The sequence below is a fragment of the Eriocheir sinensis genome, chromosome 2 (genome assembly GCF_024679095.1).
Source record: "Eriocheir sinensis breed Jianghai 21 chromosome 2, ASM2467909v1, whole genome shotgun sequence".
In the NCBI taxonomy this organism is placed as follows: Eukaryota; Metazoa; Arthropoda; class Malacostraca; order Decapoda; family Varunidae; genus Eriocheir; species Eriocheir sinensis.
The window spans coordinates 23,527,439-23,538,206 of record NC_066510.1 but is presented as its reverse complement, the minus strand read 5'-3'; the positions used below and the strand labels follow the sequence as shown (position 1 = coordinate 23,538,206).

At 43.1% G+C, this 10,768-nt stretch overlaps 2 protein-coding genes across 5 annotated transcripts in view; both read left to right on the top strand.

The window, feature by feature from the left end:
• The window catches only part of LOC126998007 (uncharacterized), a 14,528-nt gene extending 9,779 nt beyond the window's left edge, over positions 1-4,749 (top strand). The window contains exons 7-8 of the mRNA XM_050859287.1: positions 3,026-3,253; positions 3,520-4,749. Of these exons, the coding sequence (XP_050715244.1) occupies positions 3,026-3,253; positions 3,520-3,852 (561 nt within the window). The 3' untranslated portion in view covers positions 3,853-4,749. The remainder of the gene's footprint in view (positions 1-3,025; positions 3,254-3,519) is intronic.
• A 3,658-nt stretch (positions 4,750-8,407) lies between these two features.
• LOC127001509 (ubiquitin carboxyl-terminal hydrolase 48-like) overlaps positions 8,408-10,768 on the top strand; it is a 102,616-nt gene continuing 100,255 nt past the window's right edge. For 3 of the 4 annotated variants that reach the window (XR_007755318.1, XM_050866118.1, XM_050866109.1), the window contains exon 1: positions 8,581-8,705. Coding sequence is in view for 3 of the 4 variants with exons in the window: in XM_050866118.1 (XP_050722075.1) it covers positions 8,680-8,705 (26 nt within the window). In the remaining variant the exon portion in view is untranslated. The other variant, XM_050866129.1, reaches the window with a different exon arrangement.

Here is a 10,768-nt window from a genome sequence, read left to right as displayed (position 1 = left end):
GAGCTGTGTGAGTGGAGCCCCCCACACATGTGATGCATACTCCATACGAGGGCGGACAAAGCATCTTTGCGGGGGAGAAAAACTGGTGGAGACGATACAGAACATCCAACCTCGAGGAAGCTGATTTAGTGAGAGAGAAGATATGGAGTTTCCAGTTGAGATTTTGAGTTAAGGATAGAGCGAGGATGTTTAGTTTAGGAGAAGGTGACAGCCGAGTGTTGTCGAAGAATAGGGGATAGGTGTTTAGAAGATTGTGTCAAGTTTATAGGTGAAGAAATTGAGTTTTTGAAGCGTTGAAGGACACCCGCTTCTTCTTGCCCCAATTGGAAATGATAGAAAGGTCTGAGGTTAAGCGTTCTGCAGCCTCCAGCCTTGAATCGTCTAGTTCCTGTTGAATTGGCCTTCTATCAAAAGAATGGATAGGATAGTTTGTTTTGGTAAGATTATCAATGAACAACAGAAAGAGAGTGGGAGATAGAACAGAGCCCTGAGGAACACCGCTGTTGATAGGGTTAGGGAAAGAACAGTGACCGTCTACTACAGCAGTGATAGATCGGTCAGAGAGGAAACTGGAGATAAAGGTACAGAGAAAAAGGATAGAAATCGTAAGAGGGTAATTTGGAAAGCAAAGATTTGTGGTAGACCCTATCAAAGGCTTATGATATGTCTAGCGCAACTGAGAAAGTTTCACCAAAACGGCTAAGAAAAGATGACCAAGAGTTAGTTAAGAGAGCAAGAAGATCGCCAGTAGAACGCCCCTTGCGGAACCCATACTGGCGATCAGATAGAAGGTCAAAGTGGAAAGATGCTTTTGAATCTGCCGGTTAAGGATTGATTCAAAAGCTTTAGATAGACAGGAAAGTAAAGCTATAGGGCGGTAGTTTGAGGAATTTGAACGGTTACCCTTCTTAGGCACAGGCTGTATGAAGGCGTACTTCCAGCAGGAAGAAAAGGTAGATGTTGATAGGCAGAGGCGAAGGAGTTTGACCAGGCAGGTGTCAGCACGGAAGCACAGTTTTTAAGGACAATAGGAGGCACTCCATCAGGTCCATAAGCCTTCCGAGAGTTGAGGCCAGAGAGGGCATAGAAAACATCATTCTTAAGAATTCTAATAACAAGCATAAAGGAGTCAGAAGGGGGATGAGTAGGAGGACTATGTCCAGAATCGTCCAGAGTGGAGTTTTTACAGAAAGTTTGAGCGAAGAGTTCAGCCTTAGAGATAGATGAGACGGCGGTGCTGCCGTCAGGGTTAAGGAGAGGAGAGAAAGATGAGGAAGTGAAATTGGAGATATTTTTGGCTAAGTGCCAGAAGTCTCTGGAAGAATTAGAAAAAGCAAGGTCTTGACGTTTCCTATGAATGAAAGAGCTTTTGGTGAGTCGAAGAATAGATTTGGCACGATTCCGGGCAGAAATATAAAGATCATGGTTAGGAGAAGTGCGAAGGCTCTGGTACCTTTTGTGAGCTGCCTCTATCTTTGACAGCACGAGAACAAGCGTGATTAAACCAAGGCTTTTTAGCTTGAGGAGTAGAGAAAGTACGTGGAATGTATGCCTCCATTCCAGAGACAATCACCTCTGTGATGCGCTGGGCACATACAGAGGGGTCTCTCTCCTGGAAGCAGTAATCATTCCACGGGAAATCGGAGAAGTACATCCTCAGGTCGTCCCACCGAGCGGAAGCAAAATGCCAGAAGCATCGCCTTTTCGGTGAGTCCAGAGGCTGTACAGGAGCGAAAGGACAGGATACAGAAATAAGGTTGTGATCGGAGAAGCCCAACGGAGAGAACAGTTTGACAGAGTAAGCAGAAGAGTTTGAGGTAAGGAAGAAGTCTAGTATGTTGGGCCTGTCTCCAAGACGGTCGGGAATATGTGTAGGGTGCTGAATCAACTGTTCTAGATCGTTGAGGATTGCAAAGCTGTAGGCTTGTTCACCAGGCTTGTCAGTGAAAGAGGATGAAAGCCAAAGCTGGTGGTGAACATTGAAATCTCCTAGGATGGAGATTTCAGCGAAGGGAGAGTCAAGATGTGCTCCACTTAAAAGTTCAAGTAGTCAAAGAATTGTACATAGTTAGTAGAGTTAGGTGAGAGATAGACAGCACATATGTATTTAGTAATAGAATGACAATGAAGACCTAGTCAGATGGTGGGAAATTTTGAAAAGTCAAAGTCAAGGGCATGAGAGCAAGTGATGTTGCGTACGTAGACGCAACAGCCAGCTTTGGATTGAAATATAGGATAGAGATAGTAGGAGGGAACAGAGTAGAGACTGCTGTCAGTAGCCTCAGAAACCTTTGTTTCTGTGAGGAAGAGAAGGTGACGTTTAGAGGAGAGATGGTGTTCCACAGAATGAAAATTAGAACGAAGACAGCGAATGTTGCAGAAATTGATAAGAAAGAGGTTCGAGGAGTTATCAAGACACCTCTCAAGTCGGCAGCCAGAAGGAGAGTCCTCCCTGGGGGAATTTGTCCTCCCCCCCCTCATTCGGGGACTCCGAGGCATTGCTTAGGTGCGCCATTTTGAATTTCAAACTTGGGGAAAAGGTGTGTATGTTGTGTGAATGTATTGTGGTATGGAATTAAAGAGAGAGGATCTGTCTTTAGAGAGCATGCTGAAGTACTCTCTAGTGGTGGTGAGACAATAGTGAAACAGAAAGTGAGGACATGGGAAGGGTCTTTGGAGGGCTTCAGCACCCTCCTCACTTTCCATATATACCTCACCGGGAGTGGCTTACGCCCGTTCCGGTAGGTGTCTTCCTACCTACTCCCTATAATGGAATATCTTCTGAAACGTGATACAGTACGTGCCTTCTGGTGTGGAATAAGAACATTGCACTGTCATGCTACGTTTTGCATGGTTTCCCATGTCATGAGTGCCTGTATATATCTTAGATTCTGAAAACTTATATAGTGATACGTGCCTTCTAGTATGGAATAAGAACATTACACTGTCATGCTGTCTCTCTCATAGATAAGCTTCTGCAATTTGGACTACAGCTGGGAATATTTTGTTCTATACGTCCTCTCAGATTGGGGAGTTGCAGGTGTTGCTGGAGAAAGATTACGACTCAGGAGAGACCAGGGTGCGGATCCCCATGACGAGACTTTACGGCAATTCCATCCTCACCATCTACATCCCCTCCCTCATCCTCATGATCATCAGCTACCTCACCCTCTTCTTCAGGACCTCTATCTTTGACGTCCGGGTGATGGTTGCACTCACGGCCCTCCTCGTCTTGGCCACCCTCTTCGCCCAAGTGAGATTTTTCTCTTATTATCCATCCGAAAAGTATATCCGTGCAATTTTAATACCTGTCATCAAGCTTCCATACATTTAGGTTTTTGGTGTATCTTTGTTATACTGGCGCCGGGGTTAATATTCTTATGTTTGCCTATATGTTATCGTGTTCTGATTAACGTGAATAAGTTTTAGCTGCTTTATGTAAACCAATTTGTAACTCGCATCCTAAATCTCTCCTCGCCTCCTGGGCACTAACCTTTCTTCCGCTGCTTCCCCCGACAGGCGTCCTCGTCGTTGCCCCAGACGTCCTACTTCAAGATGGTGGACATTTGGTTGTTGTTCTGCGTTGGGATCACTTTTCTAGTTATCATCTTTCACATACTGATCGACAACCGGCTTTACAGTCAAGATAATCAAACAAAAGTTCATTCATTTAATGAACCTTTCAATATCAAGTTCGTCGGAATGAAGCCACCAGTGCAGCAGCAGCAGCAGCAGCGGCGTCGTTGGGTGGTGTCCTTATCCGTCGAACATCTGGAATTGTTGGCCAAGGCTTTCACGTTCCTCCTCATAATCGCTTTCATCGTGGGCTACTTGGTGTACATCTTGACTTGAGGCTTTAACAGCTAAATTATCAGCAAGTTATTTGTTGTTGCTTTGAGATAAACCTTTTTTTTTTCAGATCTAATGTATACGAGAAATGACCACTGTTCAGAACCAACTTGAATATTTTTTGTGTGATCATGACAAACAAATAATGTATATAGTAGTTCAGTTGCATTGCACAAGCTACATACCTGTCCTCCTTTTGGAATATTCCCATGAGAAAAAATTATACAATCACGATGCAAACTCATGGTACTCACCTCTTTAGGTCATTCTGATAGTGCGGTCAAAGTTCCTATTTGAATTAGCTAGTGAGTAAGAAATTTGCTCTACCTTTGGGGATCAGTTTAGCCCCATCATGCCACAAAACACTGGTTATATTTTAAATTATAGCGTGAAGTAACATTTCTAAAGTAAAAAAAAATGTGTTGAGGTTAGTCAGTGTTAATTTACCGACTCCATCTACAGTGTTTTATGAAGTTCATAGGTTCCCTCAAAAATTCATTATCATTCTCTTCGCATTCTGAGTCGTTTTTAGCAGGTTTGCAAGGTGACTTCAGAAAGTGCTATCTCTATATTTACTTCTGTTTACTTTTCATAGGGGTAGCGTAATCAGTGAAACCAGAGAACTCATTATGTATAACTAACTCTAGTAGCATGTATGTGTTAGAGAAGTGTGTGTTAATTGCAATAACTCTTTGTGTAATGAAGTGTCGTGTTTGACTGTCAAAAAATAATTTCATAAATGATAATTTTAGTCTCAGAGACACGTCAGTCCTCTCGACGGACCTACTTGGTCGGCTCGGCTGACGCCAGCCGATGGAGTCGGTCCGTCGGCACCCTCTTCATAGGTTGTCACCCGACAAAGGCCCTGGGTCTCTCTCCCGAGGGATAAGCATGCTGTGTCGTGTTTATAGTTCTTTAATTGCTGGTAATTTATAATAAACAAGCATATAAATTGTGAAACTGATTTTAAAACTTTATAAACAACAAACAAATACCTGGCTACATGAAGCGTGATTTAAAAAATGGGAAAGCGTTTCACCGTTTTACCCATCCACACACTGTTGTATGCGTTGTTGAATAATAGTTTGGGGAAAAGAATCAAACTACTGTACGCAGTTGAAATTTAATACACCTTTAGTTTAATGGCAGCTGTTCCTTGTCCCTCAGTTTTAACCAGACATTTATTCAGTTTCATATTCTGATTAGACAGCGCACCCAGGTTGATAACTTTTCCGGCTTCACAAATTTTCCATTATAATTCAAATGTCATCGTTTGTATCTCATGGTGTTGAACTTGTGCTCGGGCAGAAACACTGGCAGGAGGCAGTGAGCTTGAGTGTATAGATGCAAGATGGCGTACAGGGAGCCCACGGCCAAACTCTCCCTATATAGGACTCCGGTGTTCACCATGGCCTGATCACGAGTTGGATTCGCAGTCGCCAGCAAGTATCCTCCCGATTAGAGCAAGGCTCATTAGTCGATCTACGGGTACTGCCAGAACCTCTCACACCACACATCCCATCGCCCTTACTCCAGGTGGGACATTAACCACTCCTACTCAGCGGGATAAACCCGGCCTGAGTGGGATTCGAACCTCTGCCTGCCACGATACTAAGCTAGGCAGCAGCGCAGCGCTTTAACCGACCGAGCTATCGGAGCGGTGTGTGTGTGTGTGTGTGTGTGTGTGTGTGTGTGTGTGTGTGTGTGTGTGTGTGTGTGTGTGTGTGTGTGCCGAAATTCGTAAATTAATTCCTTAATTTCTCCCGCTTTTTTTTAAGAACTCAATAAAGTAAATCCTATTACTTCTATTTATCATCTATGCAGGGTTGCTGTGGCTTTGTCTCTTGGCTCTTATCCTTCACACTCCCCGAGTAATCTAACAAAAAAAAGTGATCGAATTCCTCCCTCTCTGCTCCACAAACTAAACAATTTGTTTACTCTCTTCTATGTCTTTTTTCTGTCCTTTAATCCAAAGTTGTTGGTTCCGGACCCCGAAAAAGATGACATGCCGTGGCAAACACATTTCCTATTTCATTTTTCCTTTCCCTGTGTACTATTTGTAGACCTGATTTTCTTTCCATTTCTTCTCTCCATGCTATTGTATCCCGTTCGACTTTTTGATTGATTGATTGATTTTTTATTTGGAAGTTTACATGATCGTACTTATTTCACAGCCTACGTGATGAATGACACAAGAAAGTCTGTAGAGTTATTTCCATTGTGGTCCTGCTAATACAATCTAAGGGGGCAAACTTAATCCTAAAGGTGATATTACAATGTATAAGAATAATTACTTGCAAAATAAATACATAAAATAATTCATTGTGAAAATTACATAAGAACATAAGAACATAAGAACGCAGGAGTCTGCAAGAGGCCGGTAGGCCTGTACGAGGCAGCTCCTTTGACCCTAAGCTCCCGTGTATCTAGCCCCACCTAATATCGCTGTCCATGAATTTATCTAGTCTATTTTTGAATGTGACAATTGTATTGGCACTCACCACATGACTGCTAAGCCTATTCCACTCATCCACCACCCTATTAGTAAACCAATTTTTGCCTATGTCCCTGTTGAATCTGAATTTATCCAGTTTAAACCCGTTACTTCGTGTCCTACCCGGTTCTCTTACCAACAAAACCTTATGAATGTCTCCCTTATTAAAGCCCTTCATCCATTTATAAACCTCGATCATGTCTCCACGCACCCTTCGCCTTTCTAGAGAATGCAAGTTTAACTGTTTGAGTCTTTCCTCGTATGGCAAGTTTCTCAACCCCTGAATCATCTTAGTCATCCTCCTCTGCACCGATTCTAACATTTTGATATCCATTCTATAGTAGGGTGACCAGAACTGAACCGCATAGTCAAGATGAGGTCTAACTAATGCTAAATATAGTTTGAGGAAGACTTCGGGGCTTCTGTTGCTTACGCTCCTTGAAATAAATCCCAGTACCCTATTAGCTCGATTTCTAGCTTGAATGCATTGTGCCCTTGGACGGAGATCAGAGCTCACTAAGACCCTTAATCCTCTCGCACCCAGACCTACTTATGAGTGTCATTTAAGCAATAGTTATGTGAGGGGTTGTTCCTACCTACACTCAGAATACTGCACTTCCCTACATTGAACTCCATCTGCCATTTATCCGCCCAGTCATATAATCTGTTGAGTTCACCTTGGAGAATACTAGCGTCCTGATCCGACTCAATTACTCTACCGATCTTGGTATCATCTGCAAATTTACTAACATCACTACTAATTCCTGTGTCTAAGTCATTGATATAAATAATAAACAAAAGTGGACCTAATACCGAACCTTGTGGGACCCCACTCGTAACACATCCCCAGTCAGATCTTTTACCATTGATTTGCACTCTTTGCTTCCTATTGCTAAGCCATGCCTTGACCCAGTTCAAAACTTTACCCTCTACTCCGTGAGCCTGTAATTTAAGCAACAGTCGTTGGTGAGGAACTTTGTCAAACGCTTTACTAAAATCAAGATAGATTACATCATAATTTTCATCTCTGTCTATGAAACTCAATCACTTTAAACCAAACTTATAAATGCATGGAAAGTATACGAGGCACATGCATGTGCAAAAATTACATTCTAGAACTGAATATAAATTTGATTTTTTTTTTTCGGTATTTCGTTGGGGATATACCCCAAGAGAGGAAGGCGGTGCATGCCGCGCAACCACCCAGACGGCGGGTAGAGAGATGCCCAATTCTTTCAAGTGGAGGAGGCCCAACAACGGGGCTGGGGGTGTCGGAAAGAGCCCACCTTTCCACTCCCAATGGCACCGGGTAGGACTCGAACCTTTACGCTTCAGCACCCCGCCGGAGCGCAAGGCGGGGAGACTACCACTGGACCACGGGAGCCCCTAAATTTGATTACTTTTTTGGAAGATATCATAGGCCCTACATGAGCTGTGACTTTGTTGACTTCTTAAAACTATCCTTAGCAGTAGTATTTTGTACAGAGGTGGGCAGCTTGCTCCATTCAATAGCCTCTGTTCATTTAAAACTGGACTTTCTTAATGTGTTGAAGCTAGCTGGTGCCTATATTGTGTCTTTGGCTTATTTTAGTAATATGGTTAGCCCACGGATTCTTCTTCTTCAGTGTTTTAGGGGAGTGGTTAGGCCATGAGTCTACGGCCTCTATAACCCGGATTCGTGTTTAGGCGCGGTAACCATCCTGTGGAGGTAACCTCTGCACCACGGGCAAGGCGGGGGCACGGGCCTATAATATTTAACTAACGAATCGTTGCTCCCAGATAACTATGCCCTATCCACAGTCCTTCGAAGAGTTAACCTGAAAGAAGATGTTTTATATGCTTTCAATTTTCAAAACCCTTGCCTAGCACTTGCCTAGCACAGGACCCAAATGATGACGACGTAAAAGCCGCGCATCGCATTGATAAACGGAGCCAACTTTTGATGTTTGCTTCCTCTTGGCATACATTAGTGATACATTAGTCCACCAATTTCATAAAGAGGCTTATATATCTAGCTTCGAAGGTAGAAAATGTGTTATAGTCCGTTGTTATTGGTATTACGTAATGAACGCGGCAAAAACTGTACCCCGTGTTTGGCTCTCGCTGCGTGTTTGTGTTTACCGTGTGCCGGGGTTCGAGTCCAGCTAAGGCGAGGCGGCCACCCACCCACTATGCCCGCCTGACACGCCGCCCTGACGACCACCCTGCAGAGAAGATGAAGGACAGGTGAGGCTGGGCGTGGCGGGGCGGGCGTGAGGGCGTGGGGGTGGCGCGGGGCAGCACACACACAAAAAAACTTGTCTATGAAACTCAATCACTTTAAACCAAACTTATAAATGCATGGAAAGTATACGAGGCACAGGTAAATAACTAAATAACTAACTACAGAAAAACTCAGGTAACTTATTTATCTAGTACTCCCTCGGTGGTCGCTTCCCCAGTGGTCGCTCCCCGGTGCTCATTGGGGTGGCCACTTCTTGTAAGGTTTTCCACATGCCGGTCATATTCATTTTTAAAAGAGTTGGGTAGTAGTGATGAGAGGGTACCTAGCCACCTCTTGTGAAGTTGATACGGAAATGAGGTAGTACAAAATCATGCAATTCGCTACATCTTCTTCTTGGGTTTTTTTTATGGGGTTAGTTTGGCTATGGGACCACAGCCTCTAGAGCCCCGTCAGTAGTAGTCGCTATCCGGTGTTGTTTTTGGTTGTCGTTCTGTCATCGGTGTGGTGGTTAGATCCAATTCGCTACATCTATCACCACAAAAACATGAACCACGTGAGAAAATCGTTGGGTGGGTGAAACTGTAAATTGTCCGAAACTGTAAATTGTCTGAAACTGTAAATTGTCCGAAAGCCACGTGAGAAAATCGTTGGTTGGGTGAAACTGTAAATTGTCGGAAAAGCCTCCCCATTAGGTAGGTTAGGTTAGGTTAAATTTATTCAGCATACAGTGTGGGCTGACGGAAATACGCAGCGTGGGATGAGACGGGGTGGCGGTGAAGAGTGTAAATAAGAAGAAAAGAAGAACGAAAGGAGGAGGATCTAAAAAGCAATACAAAGCGATACAGGTCAAAAGAAGAAGAAGAACTATGCGGTCTGGTGGTAACGGGTGAGAGTGAGGTGGCGGCAGATACACCTCAGAAAAGTCAATCATATAATTATCTCCAGAAATCGAAACTATTCATAATCAAAATCATCCTTAAATAAAGTCGACTGTCTCAAAATTAATAGGCAACCTTTTCCTCAACAATCCTAGGCCAATCGACTCAGTGGTGTGCATCCTACTGTCCTTATGATCTGTGGTTCCGTGCTGTCACCCCACCTGTTCAAACCTATTCGTCTCTTCATTTCAACGTCTATCTTTCCATGCTGCGGGAAGTACGCCTACCTACAGCCTGTGCCAAAGGAGGGTGACTGCCATAATCCCTCAAACTGCTGACCTATAGCTTTGCTTTCTTGACTTTTTAAATCTTTTGAAAAAAAAAAGCTTTTAAGCATCTATCAACCTTTGACCTCAATGATCATCAGTACGGTTTCTATGTAGTATTGGTGACCTTCGGCTAGTATGGAGATAAATGTAGCCATCTCGCATGAGGCTATATCAAAGGTCTTATAAAGAGTAAGATGCATCACTTGACGTAGCTTCTCTTTGCCAACATAAAAAAAAAAAAAAAAAAGTTATGTATGCGTGTTTCATGACCACGGTACCATGTCGTATAGCCAGTACTGTAGTACAACTTAACAGTACCAGTACCTGCCCAGCCATGCCCCTGACATGCCTGTTTGTTTATGTTTATGAGCTGAACAGCAGCTTGTAGCCTAGTTATGATCCAGTTTTTATTACCCATTTCATATTTATTCATTAGTAATTAATTTGCATGGTATGATATGCTTAAGTACCGGTACCGCAAGTTAACAAAGAAAATGGCAGAGACTTCAAGCTGAGCAACCAACAGTTAAGGGAGATTTTAGTGATTATGTACTTGTAAGAAGTTTACTTAAATTACAGTATAGTTTAGAGTATGTATTGCTGATGAATAATGCTACTTGTGATATTTTATGCTGCTTTGTACACGTATGTTGTTTCTTTAGGAATGATCGAATCATCCGTGGGCGAACTGTGATTGTTTGGATTGGCGCTGTGAAATTCCATTATGGCTGTCTTCTGCATTTTTTGGGAAATATGCAAATGTGCAAATCTACAAGTAGCGAACCCTTGAATATGGGGGGGGGATCTGTAATTTTCTTTCGTATGCCTTGTGTCCTGAGAGAGAATTTTCTATTAGATGGTCTCAAGGATTAATTAGCTAAAAGTTTATACTTTTCTTTCCTCTCATGCCTTGCACCCTGGGAGAGCTCTATTAGATGTATGTATGTAGATGGCCAATTGGATAAGTCACTTTGAACCAAAAACCTTATTCTAA